The following is a 27,869-nucleotide window of genomic DNA, read 5'->3' as shown; positions in this document are numbered from 1 at the left end:
ATACTGGGAAGCCCTCCACCAATCACAGGAAGCCAATCCTGACCCTCTGGACTCTGATTGGCTGACGCAATCGTTCTCCTGAATCTTATTTTGAATATGCGTCCAATAGAAGCGAGTCTGCTGCCGTCGCCACTGAGCTCTCATTGGTCGCTCACACTAAGGCGGGACTTTTAAGATCTAACTGACGCTCGGTTTGAATTTGAAGAGTAAGACACAGTTGCGGCTTGTGAGGCGAGCGGAGCCGGGGGCCGTGCAGGTACGTGCGGGGCTGAGCCGGTGGGTACGGGAAGGAGGCCGACCTCGGTCTTGTTCACACACATGACGGTTACCGGCGCTGTCCAGTCAGTGCTGCTATGTGTCCCACAGGTCCTAACCTCATGTGCCCCGCGCACCAGAGCATACACAGTGATGGCCGCATCATATTCAGGTCACTCCAGCCCAAATGTGTTCTGGGCATCAAAGTGGGCGAATAGCTACACTCCACACTTGCCCATTCTGATGCCCAGAACACATTTGGGCTGGAGTGACCTGAACATGATGCGGCCATCACTGTGTATGTACTGGGGCTGTGACATCAGTGGCCCAAAGTCATTTAACCCTCTCAGTAACGCCCTTCAGTGCCCACTTTGATGCCCATTTTTGTGCCAGTTTTATAATTTTCCTAGCAGCTTTTGAGCATATTCCCATCAGGGCTCCTCGCTGTATTGTATGTTATTGTGATTTTGGACGTTTGTTGTTAAACTTGTAAAAACAGAAAGAGAAGGATCTGCCGAATAAGAAGCCAACTTCAGCGTCGTCCTCAGGAATTAGTTTTTAATCTTCGGTTATAAGAAATAATGATGGGGAAGGCGGGGGTCTGCTATGTTCCCCCACTTAGCTCTGTTTACATGGCGGGTGATGGCACGACCACACATGTGACCACTGCAGCCAATCACTGGGCGCTATGACGGCTGAGGCCAGTCATTGGCTGCAGTGGTCAGGGGACTGTATGTGTCAGTGGCGTGGATATTTCTTTTCCCCTTGTGGTACATTTATGGCAGATGTGTGCACATAGTCTGGAGCGGGCTGCAGCCATCAGAGAAGGGCGGCTGTGCTGACAGTCTGTTCTGATCAGGTGGGGTTCTGATTTCTCATTGTAGCATGATTTAAAAAAAAACAAAAAGCAAACAAAACAACCTTACTTTCCTCACACTCCCCAGGTCAGAGACTGACTCTCCACCAATGCTCCCAGTGTCTGTTATTGCTTGCAGCGCTAACTTCACTTTGTCAGCACTGCAGACAATCGCTGAGTTCTGGTCGAGTTGACAGTGCGAGCCGCAAATATCGCTGACATGACGGCAACACTGCAGGAAAAGACACTGTGAGCAGTGGCGGAGGCTCCGTGCTGGACCTGAGGTGGATGAGGGAAGCAAGAGTTTGTGTTTCGGTGAAGAAGCACCAAGTATAACCTCACACTGTCAGTCATGGAGGAATGGACAAGATGTGGCGCCTCCTCGGGGTTAATACCAGAGGAAACATTGTGTCCCTCACTGGAAGAGAAATGTCAATCTTATGTGCCCACGCAGCATTTCTGCAACTCCCCGCCGCGGGTAAACCGCATGCAAAATTCCCATTTTCCAGCAAAACAAGCGTTTTTAGCTTGCAGAATGCTAGCGGTTTTTTAAGCGATTTGAAGCATCACTTGGAAAAGTGATTGACAGGTTGGTCACACACAAGCATAGTGCTTGACAAGTGTGACCAGCTTTTTACTATTGAGGCCGCCTATGCCGCATCAATAGTAAAAGACAGAATGTTAAAAATTAAAAAATAGGGATATACTTACCTTCTGTCGGCCCCCTGAGTCCTCCCGTTCCTCAGCGACGCTGCCGGTAACTTCCGTTCCCAGGAATACATTGCGCGAATGACCTCTAATGACGTAGCATCTCGCGACCACAACGTCATCAGAGGTCATTCGCGTAATGTATTCCTGGGAACGGAAGTTGCCGGCAGCGTCGCTGAGGACTGGGAGGACTCAGGGGGCCGACAAAGGGTAAGTATATCCCTATTTTTTTGTTTTAATTCTATTTTTTTACAGGAATATGGTACCCAGGGCATGGAGGAGAGTCATCCGCACATGAAACCCTCACTTCACGCATGGTGGGCATAGTCATATGCGTAAAGTGAGCGTTTCAATGCAATTCTATGGCAGCGGAATCGCCGCGATTCCGCAGAATTAATGGTCATGCTGCAGATTTTACCACTACGCGATTCCGCAGCATGGGCACAGCAACTGCGGAATCCCATAGGATTGCATGGGATGCGTTTATTTTAAGAGTTTCCGCAGCGGCAGAAACGCTTTAAAAAAGCAACGTGGGCACACAGCCTTAGTCCTTGTCTTGCTTAGTTGTAGATGGTTTTATTATGTCACCTGTCAGAGTTCCTAAGAAGTTCCTTTAGATGCTTTAACCCCTGTGTTACCAAATGTAAATGTGTGATATGGGTGCAGATTGTGTATGTAGCAGAATTTTATTCCTCTTCCCTACGTAAAATGTAATTGTGCGTTCTCTGTTGGGAGCAGGTTGAGGACCTGAGCCCGCACCATGCATTCGGCTGAGGTATACAGCTGGCATCTCCCTGCAAGAAGCAGCAACCGGAGCCAGTGGCCGTTGCTGCCATTTAATCACGTTCAGGCACCACATCAGGACCAGCTCATGGGTCCCTATGAATCGGGGCCATCCTGTTACTTCTGTTCATAATCAGAACACGTCCATGAGGGCCATCAGTGCAGTAAAGCAGCTACAGAGGAACCATGCAGCACCCGTCTACTGTCTGGAGAAGTCACGACAGAAGTAGTCTTCATAGAGGAATAACAGCCAAAATCCAGACCTTCCACATGGAAACGAGGACAAGTGACTCAACTATGCACCGAAATATAGGAACTGGGGGCAGAAATTGTCAGCAGGTCCTCGAAGTGAGAAGGAAGATGTGAAATATTTGTCTGTAACAGAAGCAGATTGTTCCCTGGAGGCTGGAGAGCAGCACAATGAGGGTCTGCAGGAGCAGTGACACAAGATGGAGGGTCTGTAAGTTTGTGGCTGCATTTCTGCGAATATACTTTGGGATTTGATCAGGATTAATTAAATCCAGGCAGATTCTTATCCATCTTGTAATACCATAGAAGGCGTCTGATCGGCTCCAAACTTATCCTGCAGCCGGACAACGACCCCCAACGTCCAGCCAATGTCATTACGGAGGACCCTTGATTAAATGTGTCATGTTTAACTGGACACAGTGTAAGACCCCTACACATGTACGCGTGGAATCCATCTTCACACTTACCGGAGACGCATACCGTTCAAACTCTAAAGTGATCTTCACATGTCTGGATTCTCACACGGAGACATGTCTGTTTTTACCAGCAGCACGGATGACAAGGGCTAATACAAGTCTATGGGTCCGGGTAAAACCTGTACAGCACATGGATGGCACATTGATCCAAAACACTGAATACGCCGTTACTGGTATTATAAGGACATGTGAAAGGGCCTAAGTGGCTGCAGAGCAGAAAAAAGGTTTTTTTTTTTTTGTTTTGTTTTTTTTGCCTCTTCATTGAGTAATTAAAATATTTGGCGCCTATTGAGTGAACATCTACTTGGATTTAAAAATAAAAAAAATCATCAGTTTTGACTGGTGGGGAAGGACTTCTCTACTTCTCCCAGTACAGCCTGATCAATCACAGCAGTGATGCTGACTTGGAGAATCATGTAGCCACCATTTTTCCCATACAGTGAACACCAAAACAAAATGAACCATATCTGAATTGCGTTTTTCTCTAGTCACCTTCAACGACAGCAGTATCGGAGGATGTCTCCCTGCCCTAATAGGGGACAGGAAATGCACAAGAGGTTAAATAACCCTCCCCTTCCTATTACCTTCAGTGTTTTTCCTGTCCCCTATGGGGGCATGAGAGGTCCGATGGTGCTGCCGTGGCCGGCTACCGGAGCACCCCATCTCTTACCTGGGCCGGGCGGCCGACGGTCGGGGACTTCGCTTCCTCCCTCCTGGATCTGGCCGCTCCCGTCTCCGCCTGCTGGCGTGACTCGGGACCCCTTGCCCACCTTTCCTGCGCCCCCTCCGCGGGGTAAAGCAAGGCGATGACGTGCAGCCGGGGTCCTCTTGTAGCTCCCCTGTGTCCTCCCCACGACTGCGGCGCATCGGAAGTGACGCGGCGGCGTACTTCTGGTTTCGGGGCGGGCAACATGGCGGCCTCCAGGGAACGCGAGCGGCGCCTCTGGGAAGGTGAGAGTCGCAACGCTGTCCACCCGCCTGACGCGGTCCACGCGCTGTCCACCCGCCCACTCGCTGCCTGTTCACCCACCCACCTGCCCATTTACCTGAATGATGGGCACTGATGGTGGGCTCAGAGGATACAGGGGCGGCACCAGGCAGTGGCGGGAGTTCGAGGAGGCGGGGTGGTGACTCCAGGCTGACCACGGACGGCTGGGAAGTAGCCGTAAGGAGGGGTAATCATGATTTTTTTCCCCCACCTGACCAGGGGAGGAGGAGCACCGAAAACGCTGTGGAGCCTCGGCTACTTAAGAACCTGGCAGAGGGCGTCCAGTTAAGGCCAGGTAAGGCTAGTGACTGTGACAGACTGACCATGGACGGTGATAAGCCCTCTCGTTCTGCTTCTGCGGAGCCCAGCGTGCACCCTCCTACTGTAAGTAGCAGGACCAGTCCTCCTTTATTCTGTCCAAATGGCGAGGTGACTTAGTATGCCTTCTCTCTCTATTTTAGGGAGACAAGGCCCCTGACCCCATAAAGAAACCAAGCTGCAAGTGCGTGTGCGGTACCAAACTCTCCTCGACGTACAGGAAAAAAACTGTCAGCCCTGAACGGAAGAAGTAATCCGCGCAGAACAACCTTTCCTTCTGGACAGTATAAAATCCCTCCTCAAGCAAGAAATGCAATCTTCTATGATGACGAGTGCCCAGACCCCGACACCACAACCCCCTCCTACTAGGAAAAGGAAAGCGCCCCCGGCAGAGTCGGACTCAGACTCGGGCGAAATTGATGCCTCTGACTCAGAGGAAGCATGGGGAAACGAGAGTTCCACTTCTACCCCCAGGCCTGATAACAAAAAATATTACTTTTCATTGGAAGACATGGGGGACTTAGCATGGTAAGGGGCACCATGGGATTAGAGGAGACGGAGGTGGAATACTCAGTCCAGGATGAAATGTTTGGGGGATTGAAACCCAAAGACCAGAAGGGATTCCCCATCCATGAGAACATCTGAAATTTAGTTATGCAAGAATGGGCCCTTCCTGAAAAAAAGGCTCACTACCCCATCAGACATGACGAACAGATTTCCTTTGGAGGGGGATTGCTCCCTATGGGAGATCCCCAAAGTAGACGTGCAGGTATCCAGAGTGACGAAAAGGACGGCTCTTCCCTTCGAAGACTCGTCTCAATGCAAGGATCCTATGGATCGTAAAACAGCCTACTTAGGAAATCATGGGATGCCTCCACAACCCTGCTCAAGGCTAATATAGCCTCTACGTGTGTAGCGAGGTCCTTATTTTGCTGGCTGCGTACACTGGAGGACCACCTCTCTCAAGGAACCTCCAGAGAAGAGATCTTGGATTCCCTACCGCTATTGCAAAAAGCAACATGGTTTCTAGCCGACGCCTCTGCGGAGTCCATTTGGGTAGCAGTGAAATCGGCAGTCCTCTCCAACTCAGCCAGAAGGACACTGTGGCTGAAATCGTGGGGAGGAGACATCACATCAAAGCTCTGTGCGATTCCCTTTCAGGGGAAGTACGTATTTGGCCCAGCCCTGGATGATATCCTGGAGAAGGCCACAGATAAAAAGAAGTCGCTACCAGAACAGCGGAAACCTAGAAGACTGTTTTTTCGTTCTCTTCCCCCCCCCGTGACCAACCCTCCCAGAGAGAGTTCAAAGGGAGGGGCAAAACGGGCAGGTGGAGCTATCTGAAGGGAGGAAGAGGCAGAAATATTCTGGACTCCCAGTCCCAGCAACAACAAAACCCACAGAGAAGCAATGACTGTATTCCGGTCGGGGGGCGACTCTCGAGTTTCATAGAGCAATGGCAGTCCATAACATCAAACTAGTGGGTTCTTCGCACTACTCGCGACGGACTGAGATTGGAATTCGAGAGTCCTCCCCCCTCAATGCCTGAGAATAACCTCCCTGCAGAGGCACCTCCAGAGATCCTTGCTGTCAGATATAAAGACACTCCTACAAGCAAGAGCAATCTCCCCGCTTCCACAACGAGAAATAGGCAAAGGCCACTACTCTCGCCTCTTCGTAGTGGTAAATCCCTCAGGGAAACACAGGGTCATTATAAACTTAAAACCGTTGAACCAAGTGGTAAAATACTGGCGGTTCAAGATGGAGTCGGTCAGGACTGCAATCCCTCTTATAGGACAGAATTGGGTGATGGCTACAATAGACCTAAGGGACGCTTATTATCACGTCCCGATCCATCCAGACCACAGAAGATTCCTCAGGTTTGTGGTATCACAGGAGTCCCAGGTTAGACACTACCAATTCAACGTCCTGCCGTTTGGGGTATCATCAGCCCCTCGGGTGTTTACCAAGGTGATGGCGGAGGCAATAATCTTCATTCGCCAACAGGGGATCTGTATCGTCCCATATCTGGACAACCTTCTAATAGTAGCTCCATCCGGGCCTCGCCTGAACCAGGATGTAGACAAATGTCTACAGATTCTGAAATCCTTGGGTTGGATCCCCAACCTAGAGAAGTCAAACCTTCATCCATCAACGAGGAAAAAGTTCCTGGGGGTTCTCCTGGACTCAGGAGAGAGGACATCCTTTTTACCCAGGGAACGACAACTCGACCTGGTCCAGAGGATTTCCACATTCAGGGACCAAAGGGCACCGACCCTGAGAGACTCAATGTCCATGCTGGGATCACTGACAGCATGTATCCAAGCTGTCTCCTGGGCCCAAGCCCATACTCTGGCCCTGCAGTCCTACGTTCTTCGGTGTTCAAGAAGGCACCAAAATATGTTGACCAGAAAAACTCCTCTGCCCGGACACGTGAAAGCCTGCCTTCTATGGTGGCTGAACCGCCAGAACCTTCAGCGGGGGGTCGGCTGGGATCAGCTACCCCTGAAGATCATCACCACGGATGCCAGTCAGCGAGGCTGGGACGCGACAGTGGAAAAATCACACTTCCAGGGGTTATGGGACCCAGATGTCAGTTCCAGCTCCTCAAATACGAGAGAGCTAATAGCAGTAGAGGAGGCACTAAAGGCAGCAGTGGCCCTCGTCCAAAACCATAATGTACGCGTGTACTCAGACAATATGACGACTGTGTCTAACATCCGCCACCAGGGAGGCACAAAATTCTTCAACCTAAAGCTGGTGGCTGCGAGGATTTTCTCCTGGGCAGAAAAACACCTGTCCATATCAGCAGTGGACAATGTGGAAGCGGACTTCCTCAGCAGGAGGGACGTTCATCCCGGGGAATGGAGCCTGGATCAGTCGGTATTTTCATCGCTGGTCTCAAGATGGGGATATCCTGAGGTGGACCTGTTCGCCAGTGGTCAGAATGCGAAGGTGGAAACATATGTCTCCCTCAGCCCCACCGACGGAGCATGGAAAGTAGATGCCTTCTCCCACCCGTGGCACTTCAACCTAGCCTACGCCTTCCCTCCAATCCCCATGATAGCAAGGACACTACAGAAGGTACGGGCAGAACGAGTCACTACAATCTTGATAGCTCCCTTGTGGCCGGGGAGGAGCTGGTACGGAGCCCTGAAAGACATGGCCCAGGATGGTCCAATACCCCTGCCCCAGAGGGACGACCTCCTTCGCCAGGGCCCTCTACTTCACCCAGATCCGCACAAATGGAACCTGGCGGCCTGGCTACTGAAGCTGGAATTCTAAGGGCTTATCCGACAAGGTAATCCAAACCCTACAAAGAAGTAGAAAACCAGTGACTAACGCCATTTACGGGAAAGTTTGGAAGAAATTCTTGTCCTGGTGCTCCGCAAATATTCCGGATCCCTTCTGTCCCAAGATTGCACAGATCTTAGAGTTCCTCCAGGATGGCCTAGATCTGGGCCTCACACCCAGTACCTTTTTAAAGGTACAAGTGTCAGCCCTTAGCTCGCCAAGTCCTGATCGAAGATTGAGCTATCGATGGATTAAACGGTTCATGACCTCAGCGTCTAGGATCCGTCCCAGACTTTGTAGCCAGATTCCCCCCTGGGACTTGAACCTGGTTCTCAAAAGCTTGACAACCAAACCGTTCGAACCTCTGGCTTCCACGACGTTGAAAAACTTGACACTAAAAACAGTGTTCCTGGTGGCAATCACTACCGCAAGACGCATAGGAGAGCTACAGGTCCTTTCGATACAGGAGCCATACTTAACCATCATGGAAGCATCATCCTAAGATTAGACACCCTCCTTTATGCCGAAGGTAGCCTCGAACTTTCATAGGAGCCAGGACATCGTATTACCCTCCTTCTGTCCAAATCCCTCCAATGCGAAAGAAGGGTTCCATACCCTCGATGTACGCAGAGTAGTCCTCTTCTACCTACAGCAGACGGAAAGTTGGAGAATTGATCAGAACCTATTTGTTCAGATTTCAGGCCGAAATAGAGGCAAAAAGGCGGCAAAAAATACAATCGCCAATTGCATCAAGCAAGCGATCTGCCTCGCCTACTCGTCGCAGAGCGTTTCCCCTCCTACATCATTAAAAGCACACTCTACCTGTTCTGTAGCAACTTCGTGGGCAGGAAGAGGGGACGCATCTACAGAGCAGATATGCAGAGCCGCCACCTGGTCGTCTGTCCACACATTCACCAGGCACTATAGACTAAATTTCAACAGGGATTTAACGTTTGGCAGACGTGTTCTGCAGACTGTTGTCCCTCCCGAAGAAATTAGTTGTTGGTATTTGTCCGATACTGCTGTCGTGGAAGGTGACTAGAGAAAATAGAATTAGTCTTACTGGTAATTCGGTTTCTAGGAACCTTCACGACACCACCAATTTCCCTCCCTACCTGATGTCCTACCGGATGATTCCTGCACCTTGGTGGTAACTATACATGCTAGCGTGTACAGAAAAAACACTGGAGGTAATAGGAAGGGGAGGGTTATTTAACCTCTTGTGCATTTCCTGTCCCCTATTAGGGCGGGGAGACATCCTCCGATACTGCTGTCGTGGAAGGTTCCTAGAAACCGAATTACCGGTAAGACTAATTCTATTTTTTTCTTTATATGTCATTGTCTAGATCCGAAGAACAAAATTGGTAGAACTCTCAAATGCTTCTTTGTTTTATTTTTTTTCAGTTGAAACCCATAAAGGAGTTCACTTTTTTTTTTTTCCCAGTAAAATATGTTGTGCCCAAAAAATACTTGTCCTGGACAAAAAAAAATACACCATCCTTCCTACTTCTGTCGAGGAGAGAAAAGTCCTAGTAACTGGAAGGTGGAAAACAATAATTTACCTGCTTAGTTATTCCTGATATGCACAGCCAGCTTCTGAGAACCCCACTGATCCTGAGAACAGGCTCAGAAATGCCGCCATAGGGGGTGGCCGCTTGTGACTGCCACTTCTGGAGGGCGCTGATCATGGAGGGGATACCTTCTGTTAATGTACAGACCTTCTTATGGAGTCTTTGTGCTTGTCCATATTCTGATGTGTCCAATCATTTGCTTTTTCAGTCTCTGATTATGGAGAATCCGAAGTCTCAGCAGCCATTGAAGATGTCCCGTCTCCCTGTCCCTCCAAGCAGAAAGCGGTCTCGGAGTGATGAGAACCTGGAGCAGTCATCCAGGGTAAAGGCAGAGCTGGGGGTGTGTTTCATGCTGCTTCTTTTTTTTACCCTTCGTGTCTTCACTCTGGTGTCTGGTCAAGGTGACGATTCATCTTCTCTGCCCTCCTCAGAAACGTCTGAAATCGTCCCCAATCAGTGAGCCACCAAAGGCGCGAGTAGCTGCCAGTATTGCCTCTTTCCGACCCCGTGTCACTTCAGCTGTTGCTCTGCCTAAGCCACAAGTGATTGGTAAGTGACTTCAGGACTTCCAGTTTGTGATGCAGCGTTGTCCGGCTCTGGTAACACTGGGGATGAGTTCTGTTCCTTGAGGATGAATGGAGCAGTAGTGCACATGTGTCACCACTACTCTCATAAACAATATAGGGACTGGTGGTCACTCATGTGGGACTCTGTATCTCAAGACGGACTGGGGGGAGGGGGTCTTGGTGACCAAAAATAGTTAGAGAGGGTCTCTGATATATGAAAGGAAAGTGGTTGTCGTGGGTCCCTGATTATGCAGTTAAATCACTTGGCTATTTACCAGTAATCGTTGCTGATCATCTTTTCAGTTCGGGATTAAGACTCATTATGTGACTGAGGCCTTTAATCAAACAATAAGTGAATATTCCTCTTTCTACTTGTGCCTGGGCAGATATAGAAGTGCTTGACTTTGGGAAATAAAGTAATAGAGGTTTTCTGATAACCAGTGCAGATCCTTAGCACAGAGTAGTAGAATACCTAAGTTATTCTCTCGTTTGCAGGTCGACAGTCTCTTCAGGTCCTACAGCAGAAGAACCGGGTGAACAGCGGAGGTAAGCGAGGTCAATGTATATTGTGAAACATGGAAAGTATGATCAGCTCACCTATCCACAAGTGCACAGGATTCATGGAAATGCTGTCCAAAAAAGGGGGCAGCACTTTCGATAAAATGTAAAGTTTTATTCCATCAATAAACCTTGTTCAACGGAAAATCCACATCATCCAAGGAAAAAAATTCAGGGTCCTTCGAAACATGTCTCCCAGGACCCTGTATCTTTTTTCTTGGGACTTTTTCCTCCGATGATATAACTGCTCATTGATGTGGAATTTCCTTTGAACAATGTTTTTATTGATGGAATAAAACTTTACATTTTATTGAAAGTGCTGGATCAAATGCCCCCTTTTTTTTTTTTTTTTTTTTGTACAGTCAATGTAAGTTATTCTTTCTGTTAAAGCACATTGCTGATTGAAACAACCGTGCACTTCTAATGTCAGTGTTGGGGCATTAAACACCTCATAAGGCTTATTGAATTGTTTTTAGGGTCTTTCAGTCCTTTTAATAAGGTTTATTCCTGGAGGGTATAGGGATTTATGCTCTCAGGTAGGCATTCAGTAGCATTCAAACAGGCAATGCAGTTTGGCCCAAACAGGCGCAGTTTTATTGCTTTGATAAAACTCCAAATGAATCAAAAACAGCCTCTTCTGGGTACAAAGGTATCACAGCAATTAAACCGTTCATTCAGCAGCACATATGTAAGTGCTGGCTCACCTGAGCAGCTTAGTCATTTCTCCAGTAGCAAATTTTACACAAAGAAGGGGTACGATCCTACCATATCTTGGTGTATCCTCTTCAGCCCGAGCTTCCAGCACCAAACAGAAGTGTTCATCTCCAAGCACAGTTCACACTGACCAGGTTGCAGCTTCCACACATTATTCTGCACCTCCAACATGCAGCCTGCTCTGCGTTCCTATTTGACCCATGCAGTCTCCATTCAGAGAAGGACTCTGGCATGTCTTTCTTGGGTACACCTCACGTTTTGGCTGGTCACTCACCAGCTTCAGCACACTCTACTTTGATCCACCCAACAGATTGACACCGAGTGAACACAAGCCATGGCTAGGCAGGTGCATCTAATTAATACCTGCAGTACTTGGCTTTATCCCACCTGGCTTTGCTACAGGGGTTTTAATAAATATTAATTTCCTCTCCCTCGTGCCATTGTGATTGACAGCCAGGACCTTCCTGAGGTAACACAAATACAATGTACGTATGCAGAGCTCCCCTCGGTGAACTTGATTCTAGCAGAAGATGGTGTTAGAAACTGTAATTACACACTGACTGCTGCTGGAAGACTTGGGGCCCCGGCTCATTGAGGATGGCCATTTGTACTCCAGTGTTGATGAACTGTGCGCTGGAGTCTGGGTCTGGCACGTAAATGCCAAATTGCCCCCAAATACTACATCAAGTCAAACTTTTTTAAGCCATAATTCTGGTTCAAAGGTTACTGAATGGCGGCTGTTGCCTTTATTCCTGCATCGTTGTGCAGACTGCAGCTTCTTCTGAGCAAGTGACAAAATTCAGTGAGAGAACAGTGATTTCTTTATTGCTTCATTGGGGGACACAGATTACCATGGGTGTATGCTGCTGCTGCTAGGAGGCTGCCACTATGCAAAAAAGAAAATTGGCTCCTCCCCGGCAGTATACACCCACCGATAGGCACCAAGTACCTCAGTTTGTGCTTAGTGTCTGTAGGAGGCGGACCTGGATCTCCTCAGATCCGCAGTTAATGATTCCTTTTTTCCCTTCTAGGTTTTAGTTGTGTGTATTAACGTTTTCCCATTTATTTTTCAGATTCAGCTTCGGGAAACGGGGTGTAGGTTTTCATTCTGCTTTCCCATATCAGGCGGCTGAGCGAGCAATGTGGTGTGACCCACATCGCAACTCTCAGGACCGCAGGCAGGACCTTTTTTCCCTATCACCCTCGGGTGCTAAGGGCGGACGACAGGTGGCCGGTCCTACCCGATTCCCCTCCTCACCCCTCTCTCGGGACAGGGCTGAGAGGAAGACGGTGGTCACCGGCGGTGACTTTTCCCCTTCTGACAAAGGGTTGGTGCCGTCTTCTGCACTATTCGGATATGGTGCGGGTACAGAGGATCTTTACTCCCAGCAGCCTCCACTCAATTTGTGGGCCCCTATGGTCATTCTCTTCAGGGACGTCAGGTAAGCGGTCTGAATGAGCCCTCCGGGCCCTGCATCCATCCCACTTAGAAGCATTCATCCCACATAGAAGTCAGCAGGATTGGCGCCTCTGTTAGCCGCTACAACGCCCCTTGTTTGAAATTCCCGCCCTCACAGGCGCGCGCCTTCATCTCTCAGCGCACTGCGCACAGCCGGGCTTTCGGCACGTATTCAGTACCTGCTTTATCTCGGCGGTGGCACGGGCTCCGGGTGCATCCCTGGGCAGCAGATACGCCAGATACGAAAGCCGGCATTTTTTACTTTTGCTTTTAGACGCCGCTGCCTCCCCGCTCTGCGCGCGTTCTTTTCTAGCCCTTATTAGCCTATCTCAGAGCTACTTTCTCTTCCTTGCCGTCAGCCCCCCTGTAACCACGCCCCCGCAGTCTTCAGCCAATCACGCGGCATGGCTGCTAAGCTCCGCCCACCACTAAGGTCCTTCTGTCTTCTGGGATCTCGTGCTCATCTTCCACGAATCTCGTCTTGGGGGACACATCGGCGACCTGCTGCGCATCAGAATACTACTGGGTAGGCTCTGCTCTGTTTATAGACCTGAGGCTACAATTAGCTCAATTTGGCAGTTATCTCTCAGCCGCGTTCTGCTATATTCCACAGACTACACATATGCCCAACCCTGCAAGGGCTCCCTATTCTAGACCCACCGCTACTCACTACGCCTGCACGCGCTGTAAAAAGTGGGCGTCAGGTCAGTCGTCCCCCTTCTGTCCTTCTTGCAGCCCTTCCACTATGTCTGCCCCACAGGAGCACACCGACTCCCGGGATGAGAGCACCCCCCCCCCCCAGAGTGGGCCGTGGCAATGTCTCAGTCGGTCTCTGACCTGACTAAAGTCTCCCAGTCCCTGGTCCAGGTCTTAGAACGTTTACCTCGGCTATTTACAGCCACCTGTGTGCCGACCGCCTCCACGGTGAGTCGCCTGCACCTGACCACGACCTCCAGAGGGACAGATTGGGTAGGAGTTCTAGGAAGCGGGCTCTGTCTGGCTCTTCTTCCAGTTCGCAAGGTACTTCCGCTCCACCCAGGCTACTTTCCTTGTCTCCTTCCTCTGAAGACGACCTTTGGGAATCATCGTCTGACCTATCGGGATCTGACTCAGAGGCAGACATGTCTAAAACACAGGACATGGTAGTCTCATATCAGCTATCTTCCAAACGCTCAAAATAAAGGAGGATAAGACGCCCCTTCGGGAATGCTCTGTCCCCTTTAAACGATCGAAACCTCCCTCTCGAACCTTTCCTAATTACAAGGAGTTCGAGACTACTTTAAACACTGGGAACACCCTGACAAGCGTTTCTCAGGCCACAGGTACTTAGATGTACTATATCCCTTTGAAGCGGATCTTCTCACAAAATGGACCAAAGCTCCCGAAGTGGATCTGCCAGTTTCTCTTCTTTCCTCTAAGACGGTTTTATCCCTTCCGGACGGGGCATCTCTTAAAGATCCAACAGACAGGCAGAATCGCTGGCTAAATCATTTTTTGAGGCATCCGGCGCCTCTCTCCTAATTTCGCCTCCGCCTGGGTGGCTAAGGTCATCTCAGCTTGGGCAAAAATTCTTCGCAAGGGCATCTTAGCGTCAGCTCCTCAGGACGAGCTAGCAGACTTAGCAGACCAAATCAATCATGCGGGTAAATACCTCTTGGCCGCCTTGTTGGATGCGGCTGGGTGCGCAGCAAGAGCTAACAGCAACATAGTAGCCATACGCCGTATCCTTTGGTTGAAGGCCTGGAGTGCGGACACCACCTCTAAAAAGTCGCTCACCAACCTGGCATTTCACGGTTCTAGGCTCTTTGGCGCCAAACTGGATCAGATAATTTCTGACGCCACTGGAGGTAAAAGTACCTCCCTTCCCCAATCTCAGCCTAGACTGTTGTTCAACAGGAAAGCTTCTCGGCCGTTTAGGTCCTTTCGCTCCTTCTCTTCCACGGAAGGGTCTTCACAGCAGGACTGGCCCGCTACCTCCGGGGAACGGAGGAAACCATCGCATAAACACGCTCCCCGCTGGAGATCAAGAGGCTAACCTTCCAGGTCGTCAGGCTCCCGCTCCGGTAGATTTTCCTCCAAGTGACGGGTCACCTCCACCTAGAAGTTCTTCCAGGGTGGGAGGCAGACTTTCTTCTTTCATGGACGCGTGGCTATCTGTTGTCGACGACGCTTGGGTCAGGGAAATCATCACTTCCGGGTACATAATCGAGTTTTCCTCCCCTCCAAAGAGGCGCTTCTTCCTGTCTCGACCTCCAAGACAGCAGTCCCCGACTCCAGGGTTCCTTCAGGCCGTCTCCTCCCTTCTTTCCACCGGAGTAATCGTTCCCGTTCCTTCAAACGAACTGTTTTCAGGGTTTTACTCAAATCTCTTCGTAGTCCCAAAAAAAGATGGCTCCCTTCGCACGATCTTGGACCTCAAGTTGCTCAATCGCCACGTGCGGATCCTCCACTTCAAGATGGAGTCCCTGCGCTTGGTGATCGCCTCGATGGAACCCAGAGAGTTCCTCTGCTCTGTGGACATACAGGATGCCTATCTTCACATCCCTGTTTGTTTGCAACATCAGAGATTCCTTCGTTTTGCGATCCAGGAGAACTACTATCAATTCACGGCCCTTCCCTTCGGCCTAGCCTCGGCTCCCCGTGTCTTTACGAAGGTGATGGCGACAGTCATGGCCATACTTCGCTCCAGGGGGATCCTCATTAACCCTTATCTGGACGATCTGTTGATCAAGGGCTCGTCCTGCCAAGACTGTCTTCAGATAACTCTGGATACTCTCTCCCGTCTCGGTTGGATAGTCAACAGAGAAAAGTCCACCCTGCTTCCGACTCAGCGTCTGACTTTCTTGGGCATGGAATTCGACACGAATCTTGCCCGGGTGTTTCTCCCGAAGGACAAATTTTCAGCCCTTTGCAAGGGAATTTGATCCCTAAAACTGACAGGGCCCATTCCTCTTCGGTGCTGCATGAGGGTCCTGGGGAAGATGATGGCTTCCATGAAAGCAGTGCCTTTTGCACAATTTCACGCTTGTCCTCTCCAGCTGTCCCTCCTTTCAGCCTGGGACAAGACCTCTGCCTCTCTGGATCGCCCCATACTCCTGCCTCTCAGAGTAAGGCAGTCCCTGACTTGGTGGACAATACCTGCGTCAGCCCTGCAGGGGAGGTCCTTTCTCCCGCCTCAGTGGCAAGTCATCACCACCGATGCCAGTCTTCTAGGGTGGTGAGCGGTTTTCCATCAGAAAACTGCCCAAGGGTGCTGGAACGCCCAGGAGGCTCTTCTCCCCATCAACCTTCTGGAAATCAGAGCGATCTTCCTTGCACTCCTCAACTGGCAGCCTCTCCTCGTAGACAAACCAGTACGCATTCAGTCAGACAAAGCCACAGCCGTGGCATACATAAACCACCAGGGCGGTACTCACAGCAGACAAGTAATGGCAGAAGTAGCAAAGATTCTGCGTTGGGCAGAGCGTTACGTTCTGGCGATCTCCGCCGTTCACATCCCAGGGGTGGAAAATTGGGCAGCCGACTTCCTAAGTTGCCAGGGCCTAGCGTCAGGCGAATGGGCCCTACACCCCACTATCTTCAGTCAGATATGTCAGCGTTGGGGCACCCCGGACGTCGATCTCATGGCGTCTCGGATGAACCACAAAGTTCCTCGCTTCGTAGCCAGGTCCAGGAATCCTCTGGCCGTTGGTTGCGACGCCCTGGTAATTCCGTGGTCCCAGTTCCAACTTACTTACCTTTTCCCTCCCCTTGCCTTGATCCCAAGGGTGGTCAAGAAAACAAAATCAGAAGGCATCCCAGTGATTCTGGTGGCTCCAGACTGGCCGAGACAACCTTGGTGTGCGGAGCTGGTGAACATGCTCGCGGACGTCCCCTGGAGGCTTCCAGACCGTCCAGATGTTCTCTCTCAAGGCCCCCTTTACCACCAGAGTTCAGTCTGAGTTTAACGGCATGGCTGTTGAGGCCGCGATTCTGAGAGAATCAGATTTTTCCAACCAGGTCATTCAGACCATGATCAGAGCCAGAAAACCAGCCTCCTCCCGCATTTACCATAGGTACTGGAAGGTTATTTTCCGTTGGTGCAACGATAACAATGTTTTTCCATTGTCGTTCTCCATTCCATCCATACTTGGCTTCCTCCAGTCCGGCCTAGATGCGGGCCTGTCCCTCATACCCTCAAAGGCCAGGTCTCGGCTCTATCGATTTTCTTTTTCAGAAGGATCTGGCCCCCTTACCGCAAGTTAAGACCTTTCTCCAGGGAGTCGCCCACGTGGCTCCTCCTCATCATTCTCCGATTGATCCGTGGGACCTTAATCTCGTTCTCGGCGCTCTCCAAAATGCACCGTTCGAGCCTATTCAGGACATTCCTCTTTCCCTTCTCTCATGGAAGGTAACTTTTCTGATTGCCATCACATCCATTAGGAGAGTTTCTGAGCTGGTGGCTTTATCCTGTCGTTCCCCGTACCTAATCCTCCATCAGGATAAGGACGTTCTCAGGCCCGTTCCCTCCTTTCCCAAAGTGGTATCCTCTTTCCACATTAATGAGGATATCGTCCTTCCCTCCTTTTGTCTTGCGCCTGTCCAAAAATCGCTCCACAAACTGGGTGTGGTGAGAGCCATGCGTGTATATCTTGCCAGGACCGCTTCTCTTCGTCAATCCGATTCCCTGCTTGTCATCTCTGAAGGTCGCCGGAAAGGGCTCCCGGCATCCAAATCCACAATCTCTCGCTGGATTCGTTCTACGATACTGGAAGCTTACTGCCTTCAGGAGAAACTGCCCCCTCCGGGAGTGAGAGCCCACTCCACCCGGACTGTAGCGGCCTCTTGGGCTGTCCGACACCATGCTTCGGCTTTACAACTTTGCAAAGCCGCGACCTGGTCGTCTTTGCACACTTTTGCGAGGTTCTACAAGGTTCGTACCCAGGCCTCGTCTGATGCAGGCTTAGGTAGGAAAGTTCTGCAGGCGGTGGTTGCACACCGGCCGACCTAAGCCCTTCCTTCTCGCTCCTTAATTGCTGTTCTCACCCTCGGGACTGCTCTGGGACGTCCCATGGTAATCTGTGTTCCCCAATGAAGCGATAAAGAGAGAGGGATTTTTGGGTTCTTACCGTAAAATCTTTCTTGGAGCCTTCATTGGGGGACACAGCACCCTCCCTGTTTAAGTTGTACCATGTTGGGTTTACGAGTCCCTTGTTGGGTTGGTACTTTATTTTAAGAGGTTTTTTTGTTGGTTCTACTGCTTTTCTCACCAACTGAGGTACTTGGGACCTGTCGGTGGGTGTATACTGCCGGGGAGGAGCTAATTTTCTTTTTTGCATAGTGGCAGCATACACCCCCAATGAAGGCTCCAAGGAAGATTTTACGGTAAGAACCCAAAAATCCCTCTTTTTCAGACGCCGTGTAGGCAGAGATGGACATTGCAGACCGACTACACTTGGACTCATAATATCTAGCAATGTTCATAGCTGAACTCATAAAATGCTGTGTTCAGAAAGAATGTCAGTGTTCAATGTAACGCTTCCTCCTCATCAGGGCCAGGATAGATATATATCTATTTAATATTTTTACATCTAGTGACAGATCTGCTTTAATTCCTTAACATCTAGCATATTGTAACTTTTATTTTCCACCTATAGGTGCTGCTAAAGTAAAAGTACAAGCAGCAGGTAAGCTTACATATTAGCGAGCACCTGGGCTGCAGCAGGCTAATACTAATGTTGTGCGTCTCCTCCGCAGCAGTAGACACACATTAGGACCGTGTATCGTATGCTGTCAGCCTCATCACTCATAGTAGTGAATAAGACTGGAGGGATGTGGGATAAATATGGCAAGACTGAAGTTATAGCATCTAATATTCGATATTGCTGAATATTAACTGTCATATTTCTTTCCTCATCCTCCAGCTCCACAGGTTGTAGCTTCAGCAGGTAACAAGAAACGTGCCGCCTGGGATCTGAAGGGCCAAGTTAATGACATGAAGGACAAGGTCACTAATTACAAAGGAAAAGTACAATCATTGTCAGGTGAAAATACTCGTCTCCAGGCCACCAGTGAGCAACTACAGAAGCAAGTGGAGCTTCTTACAAGCCAGAATTGTGGCCTCAGCCAGCAGCTACGGTGAATTGTGGCTTAGATCTTGCGATACACCCTGTCCTTTATCTTGCATCCTCTTTCCTAGCAGGGCTTTGTATATAAAGCTTCTCTAGTCTTACCCCATTTGCTTTTTATTCTACAACATTGTGTTATATCCCAAATTTAGTTCATCAGAGTCCAAGCTGCAATCTGAGCAGAAGAAGTTGTCGCAGACTGAGAAGGAGGTGCAGCGGCTGACTGAGCTCAGCCAGAGGCTGGAATCGGACCTGGAAACTGAGAAATGTGTGGTGGACGAGCTCAGGACCACTAATCAGAGTGTGACACAGCAACTAAAGGACAAGGAGGTGAAATATATGTGGATTATCATTGTATGATTCCTGCTGATCCCATGGGCCACTTTGTGCAGGTTGACCACAATTTGGTTAAACCTTCTTGTAGAGGCAAAAAGTATAAAGAAAATGGCTCACCAACAAATCATATGTCTAGATCTATCCAGTTCTTGAGCGAGTGTGTACACAGTGCTGGACAGTCATTGTACCATGTTTTAACAAATGACGAATCAAAAGTTAATTTTTACCTTCATTCACCGCTGGACATCATTTCTACTTGTTGGATTCTTGTAGGGGCGGTTGATTTGTCTGGAGGGAGAGAACTCAAGACTGCAGTCCACGGTCAGAGAGCAAAGCCAGGAGATAAATGATCTGAAATGTCGTGTAACAGAAATGGACACACAAATATACACGCTGGAAAATGAGCGCAGACGGTTACACAACACTGTGCAGGAGCTGAAGGTACGTGACCCCGGACTCTCTGCCAGCTATTCTAATCGTAAGTGATCTTATCTAACCTCTGCCTCATCTGGTCCTTTCCACACTAGGGAAACATTCGTGTCTTCTGCAGAGTCCGGCCGACGCTGCCTTCGGAGAAGCCTTCTCCTGCAGGGCACATTATTTTCTCCCCTAGTGATGAGAAGGCTATACTATTAACTAAGACTGAGGAGGTAAGCGTATCAGCCAAAGTGAAATGACAGAGCTGCCTGTGGGGTTACTGACTTATTTTTTCATCTCCATTAGTCTCACATCGGTCGTGATAAGAGTCAGGCTGTCAAATATGACTTTAGTTTCGACTGCATCTTCCCACCTAGCACTAGTCAGGCGGCTGTGTTCGAAGAGATTTCTTTGCTGGTTCAGGTAAGGCTCACATCCATGTTTTCGACCGGTGGCTTCACTCCATGTTTCCTCAGTTTACCCTAGGCTTTCTCCCCTGTAGTCTGCCCTCGATGGATATCCTGTGTGCATATTTGCATATGGCCAGACCGGCAGTGGGAAGACGTATACTATGGAGGGTCCAGAAAACCTATGCGTGGACACCATGGGAATGATACCTAGAGCTATCCGGCAGATTTTCACCAGCGCAGATGAGCTGAAGTGTAAAGGCTGGCAGGTCAGTGCCTTGTGCTCATGTCTTAAGGGGGGGTTCTTCCTCTACATTCTGCTGTGGTTAGATATAATATACATATTATACTCAAGTATAAGCTGAGACCCCTAATTTTGCCACAAAAAACTGTAAACTTATTGACTCGAGTATAAGCTGAGGGTGGTACTGCACAAGGGTTAATGGTGGTCCAAAAAGATGCTCCATAGATACCCCCCCCCCCCCCCCCCCCCCGAAAATGCTGCACAAGGGTTAATGGTGGCCCAAGAAGATTTTCCATAGACAAATACCCCCCATATATTGCTGCTGCAATTTAAAAAAGAAAAAAAAATACTCCCCTATCATCGCTGGGGGCCAGGTGCCAGTGTTCTGAGCAGGCGGGGACACTGGCGCGCTATATGGGCCAGGTGCTGGTGTTGCCGCTGGCTCAGGCCCCCCAGCCCTGGCGATATTTACTAGTCCCTGCTCCATCGCTGCACGTCGCCCTGTCTCCCGGGTCTCTGCAGTGACGTTCTGCAGAGGGCGCGCACTGACTGCATCATCATGCCCTCTGACCTGAACATCAGTCAGAGGACGCGGAGGACAGAGCGGCGGTGGAACGGGGACAGGTGAATATTGCACTGCTCCCCGTCCTCCCTTGTGATACTCGACCCCTCCTGGCGCACGGTCTCTGCGGCGCCTGCTTGTTCTATGGTGTCGGTGGCAGCTCTTCCAGGTTCCAGCGGTCACATGGTACTGTTCAGTAGACTCATGAATATGCACATATTCACGAATTTAATGAGCGGTACCATGTGACCGCTGAGCGCAGGAAGAGCAGGGGGCTGCACAGACCGTGCCAGGAGGGAGTGAGTATGATCTGACACCCCCGCCGACCGGGGGTGAATGGGCTGAAAATCTCGGCTTATACGCGAATATACTGTGTGTGTGTGTGTGTGTGTGTGTGTGTGTGTGTAAAATATATATATTACTGTATCTATCATCAATGGAAATCAAATTTATTACAAATGGAGGCCTGGATTTGGAGTCACACAAAATTAAAGTGGAATGTAATGTCCTTAAAACAACTCAAAATGAGGCTCAGTATTGGGTGTGGCCTCCACGTGCCTGTATGATCCCCCTACAACGCCTGGGTATGATCCTGATGAGGCAGCGGATGGTCTCCTGAGGGATCTCCTCCCAGACCTAAACTAAAGCATCCGCCAACTCCTGGATAGTCTGTGGTGCAGCATGACGTTGGTGGACCCGCTGCCAAACCGGTCATGCTGAAGGATGTTGCTGGCAGCAGATTGCTCTCCACGGCGTCTCCAGGCTCTGTTACGTCTGTCACATGTGCTCAGTGTGAACCTGCTTTGATCTCTGAAGAGCACAGGGCACCAGTGGAGAATTTGCCAATCCTGGTGTTCTGTGGCAAATGCCAAGCATTCCTGCACGGTGTTGGGCTGTGAGCACAACCATCTGTGGACGTCGGGCACTCAGAACATCCTCATGGAGTCGGTTTCTAACCATTTGTGCAGACACATGCACATTTTGGCCTGCTGGAGGTCATTTTGCAGGGCTCTGGCAGTGCTCCTCATGTTCCTATTTGCACAAAGGCGGAGGTAGCTGTCCTGCTGCTGGGTTGTTGCCCGCCTACGGCCCCCTCCACGTCTCCTGGTGTACTGGCCTGTCTCCTGGTAGCGCCTCCAGCCTCTGGACATTATGCTGACAGACTCGGCAAACCTTCTTGCGTACCACTTGCCTTGATGTGCCATCCTGGATGAGCTGCACTACCTGAGCCACTTGTGTGGGTTGTAGAGTCCATCTCGTGCTACCACGAGTGTGAAAGCACGACCAACATTCAAAAGTGACCAAAACATCAGCTAGAAAGCATTGGTACTGAGATGTGGTCTGTGGATCCCACCTGCAGAACCACTCCTTTATTGAGGGTGTCTTGATAATTACCAATAATTTTTATCTGTTGTCTATTCCATTTGCACAACAAAATGTGAAATTGATTGTCAATCAGTGTTGCTTCCTAAGTGGACGGTTTGATTTACTATATATATAATATTTTGTCTTCCCAAGTATAAGTTCACGGCTAGTTTCCTTGAGATTTATAATGAGACCCTGAGGGATTTGTTGGTAAACCGACCAGACAAGAAACAAGAGTATGACATTCGGAAAGTCAGTCCTTCCAGCAATGAAGTACATGTCACCAACCTGCGTTACGTAGACGTTTCCAGCGTGGAAGAGGTGAGGAGGATCTGTGATATTAACCGTGGCTCACTGTAGAATAAGACTACACCTTATTTCATTACTTTTCACTAATTGAATGCATTTGTTTATTAGGTGCATGAACTTCTGCAAATGGCAAAAACAAACCGATCTGTGGCGAAAACTGCTCTTAATGACCGATCGTCTCGTAGCCACAGTGTGTTTCAGCTGAAAATAGAGGGAGAAAACTGTCTCAGAGATGTCCGGACATCATGTAAGTTTTGGGCAGAGTACAGGTGTGCTTATCTGGGCTCCTACAAGGAGGAGGCAGCAGATCTCCAGAACAAGTAGGCTCCAAAATTGTCATCTAAAGTCCTGTACTGTACTTCATGTCATAAGTAACCATGTAGGACGTAGAAGTTCCTCAATGCTTATGGACTGACATGACTGTCAGTGTAATATTCACTCTGATGGGGTCTGCCACAAATAAGAGAATTCTCCAGCTGGAGCAGGAAGCGATGCTTCGCGGCAGCACTCTGTCACATACTGGTTTAGTGTGATGGGAAGGTTTTTTTGTCAGGTTTAATACTTTATTTTTTTACTAAGGTTTTGTTCTGTTTTTAGCTGTCCTAAGCCTGATCGACCTTGCTGGGAGTGAGCGTCTGGACCGATCTCTTTCCACAGGAGATCGGTTGAAGGAAACACAAAGCATTAACACTTCACTGTCCACATTGGGAATGGTTATTACTTCATTATGTAATAAGGTACAGACTCGTCTGTATAATTACATATTTCTTATATTGTAATATTTCAAACATTAAAAAAAAATTTCTTCTACTGGCAGGATGTCCATATACCGTATCGGAATAGTAAGTTGACGTACCTGCTGCAGAACAGCTTGGGTGGAAACTCAAAAGTGTAAGTCCTACCATATTTTTCGGACTATAAGACACACCTAGGTTTTAAAGGAGGAAATATAAAAAAATTTTTTAAAAAAATGAAGCCAAAAATGTGGTCAATTTTATACTTAATATATCCCATATCCTGGTATGCATGGCTCCCTCATCTGTACTGGTATGATTGGCCACCATCCACATCCTGGTATGCAGGGACCCATCTCCGTCCTGGTATGCGTGGCACCAGCAGAAGAAAAAAAAAAATAAATAAACACTTGCCTTCCCTGCACGTCATTGCAGCATCCTGCTCCGGTGCCAGCAGCTGCTTTATGTTTGCAATCAGTGCATGGCTGTGACATCATGCGCTGCTTAGAAACCAAGCACAGCTGCTGGAATACTCACTGCTCTCCACGCCGGGACTGTGTGTGGAGCGCAGTGAGTATTCATTGCTCTTTAGCGAGCACAGTGTCAACTGCACCCGCTGGCTTCTTGCAGCTGCTGGGCTTTCACGTGTGCCACTACTAAAGAGATGTTGGGAGTGGAATGCAGTAAATACTCATTGCCTTAAGTAGCCGGCACACAGGAACGCCCAGCAGCTGCAAGAAGCCGAAAAATACAGTATATTTTTCATGTACTCCTCTTCCATACACTTGTGATCTCTACATGCTCCTGCACTCTGGGAATTGGAGGGATGCATTAAGAAATGTAGTGTTCTATATAGCCTTTATTGTAAGGCCAAGTGCACATGATAAAAATGACGTGTTCGGACCACTTATGTCAGGATTGGCCGGCCATCTATTGTGTATGGGACCCTCTCGTCTCTTGAGCAGTAAACTGTTTTGCCATCATTCACTTCCTGGTTTCTAAGGGGTGGGCTCTCCTCCTTAAGTGACAGGTCTGGGGAGTAGCAAAGCTGTAGTATTAGTAGAACTATAAAGCTTTACACCAGTTCTGCTGTAAAGAATTATTGGTTTTGTTCTGGAGGTACACGTAGAGATAACAGGGTGTTTGAAAAAGCACACAGATCTGGACAGTGAGAGCCATAATTAGGAGACCTGTTCTGACAGAAGCAGATGGTGACGGCTGGGGATTTTATAAAAGCAGCTTGTCTGGAGCTGAACAGCTAAATTCTGTAGAGAAATCAATGGGCTGGAGAGAGCTGATGGGTATGTTATGAGTTAACTCCTCTGGAATGTAACTCCGGGCAGGCTCTAGTGGTCAAGCCCAATGTAATCCAGCTTTACACTGTTCCCTTTTATCTATCACTAGCTGAAGAGCCCGGCGTTGCCCGGGCATAGTAACTAACTACGGTTAGTTATAACAAAAAATATATATTATAATTAATCTGAGTGTAGAGCCCCGCCCACTCGGCATAGCCACATTCACTATAACATCCCACATCATCCCGTCAGAGCTAGTAAAAGTAGAATAGTGAAATTGCACAGAAACCTGGTTCACTAAGATCCCAAGTTTTCTACTGATCAGGCTGATATTCTCACTTATCTGCCACCATAAATATCAGTCATGCTTTTCACCAATGGACAGGCACAAACCTTATACATTATTACAGTAGAGAAACCTTCACACACACATTTTCATGCACCGTCAACTTGTAATTTGTCCAGCTGAGTTGCTCATGGATGTACAGCATCTGTATGCAGTATAGTATCATATTTAATGGATTGTTATGGGAAAAGCATTACGTGTTATATGGGTATATTCATGTGAATTATGGGGAAAGTAACACTTTAAAAAAACTCACAGCATCAGAGCACAGTAACGCATCAATAATGCAAGTGTCTGAGAAAATATTAAATCCACATGACATTTAATATGTGCGCTTTCCTACGTTCATGTGTGTCACTTAGGCTATGTGCCCACGTTGCGTGTTAAAACGCACACTAAAAACCGGACTCCTTCCCAGAAATCGCGCGGCTTTTTCACCGCGATTTTACCGCGATTATATTTGGGATTTTGCCGCAATTTTCTCAAGCGCTTTCCAAGCGATTTGAAGCATCGCTTGGAAAGTGATTGACAGGTTGGTCACACTCGTCAAACATAGTGTTTGACAAGTGTGAGCAGCTTTTTACTATTGAGGCTGCCTATGCAGCATCAGTAGTAAAAGATAAAATGTTAAAAATAATTTAAAAAAAAAAATAAAAAATCGGGGTATATTTACCTTTTGACGTCCCGCGCTGCCATCCCGGCCTAGGCGTTTCCAGCGATGCCTTGCGAGACCTGTGATGACGTTGGTCTCGCGTTACTATAGCGATCTCGCGAGACCGCTAGAGTCACGCGAGACCTACGTCATCACAGGTCTCGCAAGGCATTACTGGGAACGCTGAGGCCCGGGAATGCAGCGTGGGACGCCTGAAAGTAAATATACCCGATTTTTTTTTTTTTTTTTTTTTTTTTGTTTTGTTTTGTTTTTTTTACAGGGGTATGGTACCCAGGGCCTGGAGGACAGTCTCCTCTCCTCCACACCGTGGGTACCAACTGCACATGAGACGCTTAACTTCCCGCATGGTGGGCATAGCCACATGCGGGAAGTAAGCGGTTCTCATGCATTCCTATGTGTGCGGAATCGCGGCAATTCTTTGCGATTCCGCACAAAAGAACGAGCATACTGCAATTTTTTTTTTCCCACGATGCGATTCCGCCGTGGAAAAAAGCGCAGCATTAGCACAGCATGTGCGGAATGCCATAGGAATGCATGGGGGGCGTTCTGTACACTATTTTTAAACGTTTTTGCGCCGAAAATCGCGGCAAAAGCGCTTAAAAATTCGCATCGTGGGCACACAGCCTTAATGATACCACACGGGAGGGGGGGGGGGGATTCATTTCTGTCATGTACTCACTGCTCCTTTCTGGGGGACAGACGATGGCTGGAGCTTATGTTCCTGGGGATGTTAGATTTCTCCCACCATGTCAGTGTCTGCTGAGGTGTTGTCAAGTGGGAAAACTTTGCGCTTAGCAACCAAACACAGCTCAGCTACTTTTAACCAGCTCTGGTGAAATGGGAGGTGATTGGTTGCAGGGAAAACTGTTGGTCATAGCAACCAATCACAGCTTAGCTTCTTTTGAACAGCTCTGGTGAAATGAAAGATGCTTTGTGATTGGTTGGTGATTTAATAACCTGAGAATGCCCCTTTAAATGATCCAGTTCTGCTCTTCGGTGGAGAGATTACCCACTGCCATAAGATTCTGCCAGCAGCTTTCTGGTAGGAAACACAGCAGGAACGCTTCCCATGTTTGGGGGAGACAGCAGTTAGCCGGCTGTGTAATGTGTATAAGCAGCTTGAAAATTTTACTTTTCATTATCTATTATTTTTTTTATTTTTCTTACTATATGTAATTATCTTTTTATTATAGGTTAATGTTTGTTAATATTTCCCCTTTGGAAGAAAACTTTGCAGAGTCTGTGAACTCTTTACGGTTCGCCAGCAAGGTAAGGTATTGAGAGATTTGCTTTCAAGGATCACTGTGGGGAGTCCCTTTTGTTGAAGCTCTTGCCTGAAGTGGCCTCCACTGTAACTTGTAATCTGGATATCAAGAATTTAAGAACAACTTAGTTAAATTATAATCTGGTTATTAACCTATAATGGATGCTTCCTTACTGCATTGAGCAACGTTATCATGATAGTGATTAGAGATGAGTGGATAAATGTGCAGGTCCCTGGTGCCAGGTCAGTAGTTGGTGGGTGCTGAACCGGGTTCCTGTAAGTTTATTCACTCATCTCTAGTATTGATATTATTACGGATATTTATTTAACATTCTGTTTTAGGTGAATGAATGTGTGATCGGCACAGCACGTGCAAACCGGAAATGAGCCGCTCATCAGAAGCAAGTTTTATCTATAAACCTCCTTTTTTTTTTTTTTTTTTTTTGTGTGATCTACAGCGGCCAACTTTAAGAGCTGTACATCAGCTGTAAGTGGAGGCTTATATGGTCCTGAATATAGAGGGGTCGTCTGATAGTTCACAAAGCAGAAGCTGTATCTGTGTTAAGTGTATAATTTTACTCTGTTTAAAATATGAAAATTGGAAAACAAAAAAAAAGCAGAAGCTTCAAATGCCCTTAAGTGTTTTTTTAAGTCTCCCTCCAATGTAGTGGAGATGCTCCCCAATGGATTGAAGATTGAACTTCCATCCCTCATACTACACCATTCGCAGCTTGTTTTATGCGGTTTCTTTTTTTTTCTTTTAAATCTATATACTTTAGGATGGGTAGGTCCTATTGTTTTCTATAAAGTACACTTGCTGTTATCAGGCATTTTAAACTTAAAAAAAAAAAAGTCAGAAACATAATGTGTCTAATGACTGTGTGAATACTTTCCTCCATGTATTTTAAACTCTTTATCTAATGCTGTTTAGAATAATAATCTTTTTTATAGATGTCTGTACATATGTATACATGCATAAGGTGACTTGCTGTAAATAAATTTGCCATTTCTCATA

The 27,869-nt window shown here is 48.3% G+C and overlaps 1 protein-coding gene across 2 annotated transcripts; it reads left to right on the top strand.

Annotated features, from left to right (window-relative positions):
• The first annotated feature begins 106 nt into the window (after positions 1-106).
• On the top strand, positions 107-27,869 carry KIFC1 (kinesin family member C1). 2 transcript variants are annotated; one of them, XM_073561368.1, is made up of 17 exons: positions 107-256; positions 9,707-9,820; positions 9,930-10,047; positions 10,560-10,610; positions 18,432-18,461; positions 18,699-18,912; positions 19,055-19,232; positions 19,512-19,679; positions 19,766-19,888; positions 19,962-20,078; positions 20,158-20,331; positions 22,387-22,554; positions 22,651-22,789; positions 23,140-23,279; positions 23,360-23,433; positions 26,784-26,859; positions 27,197-27,869. In XM_073561368.1, exons 2-17 carry the CDS (start codon positions 9,716-9,718, stop codon positions 27,239-27,241), a joined length of 1,920 nt encoding a protein of 639 aa, XP_073417469.1. In that variant the 5' UTR covers positions 107-256; positions 9,707-9,715; the 3' UTR covers positions 27,242-27,869. The 2 variants fall into 2 exon arrangements, with proteins under 2 accessions (XP_073417469.1, XP_073417468.1); XM_073561367.1 differs by having other exon boundaries at positions 9,707-9,838.

This window comes from Dendrobates tinctorius, unplaced genomic scaffold, assembly GCF_039654945.1.
Source record: "Dendrobates tinctorius isolate UK_male_01 unplaced genomic scaffold, ASM3965494v1 ptg000315l, whole genome shotgun sequence".
Lineage (NCBI taxonomy): Eukaryota > Metazoa > Chordata > Amphibia > Anura > Dendrobatidae > Dendrobates > Dendrobates tinctorius.
This window is presented reverse-complemented; position numbering and strand designations above follow the sequence as displayed.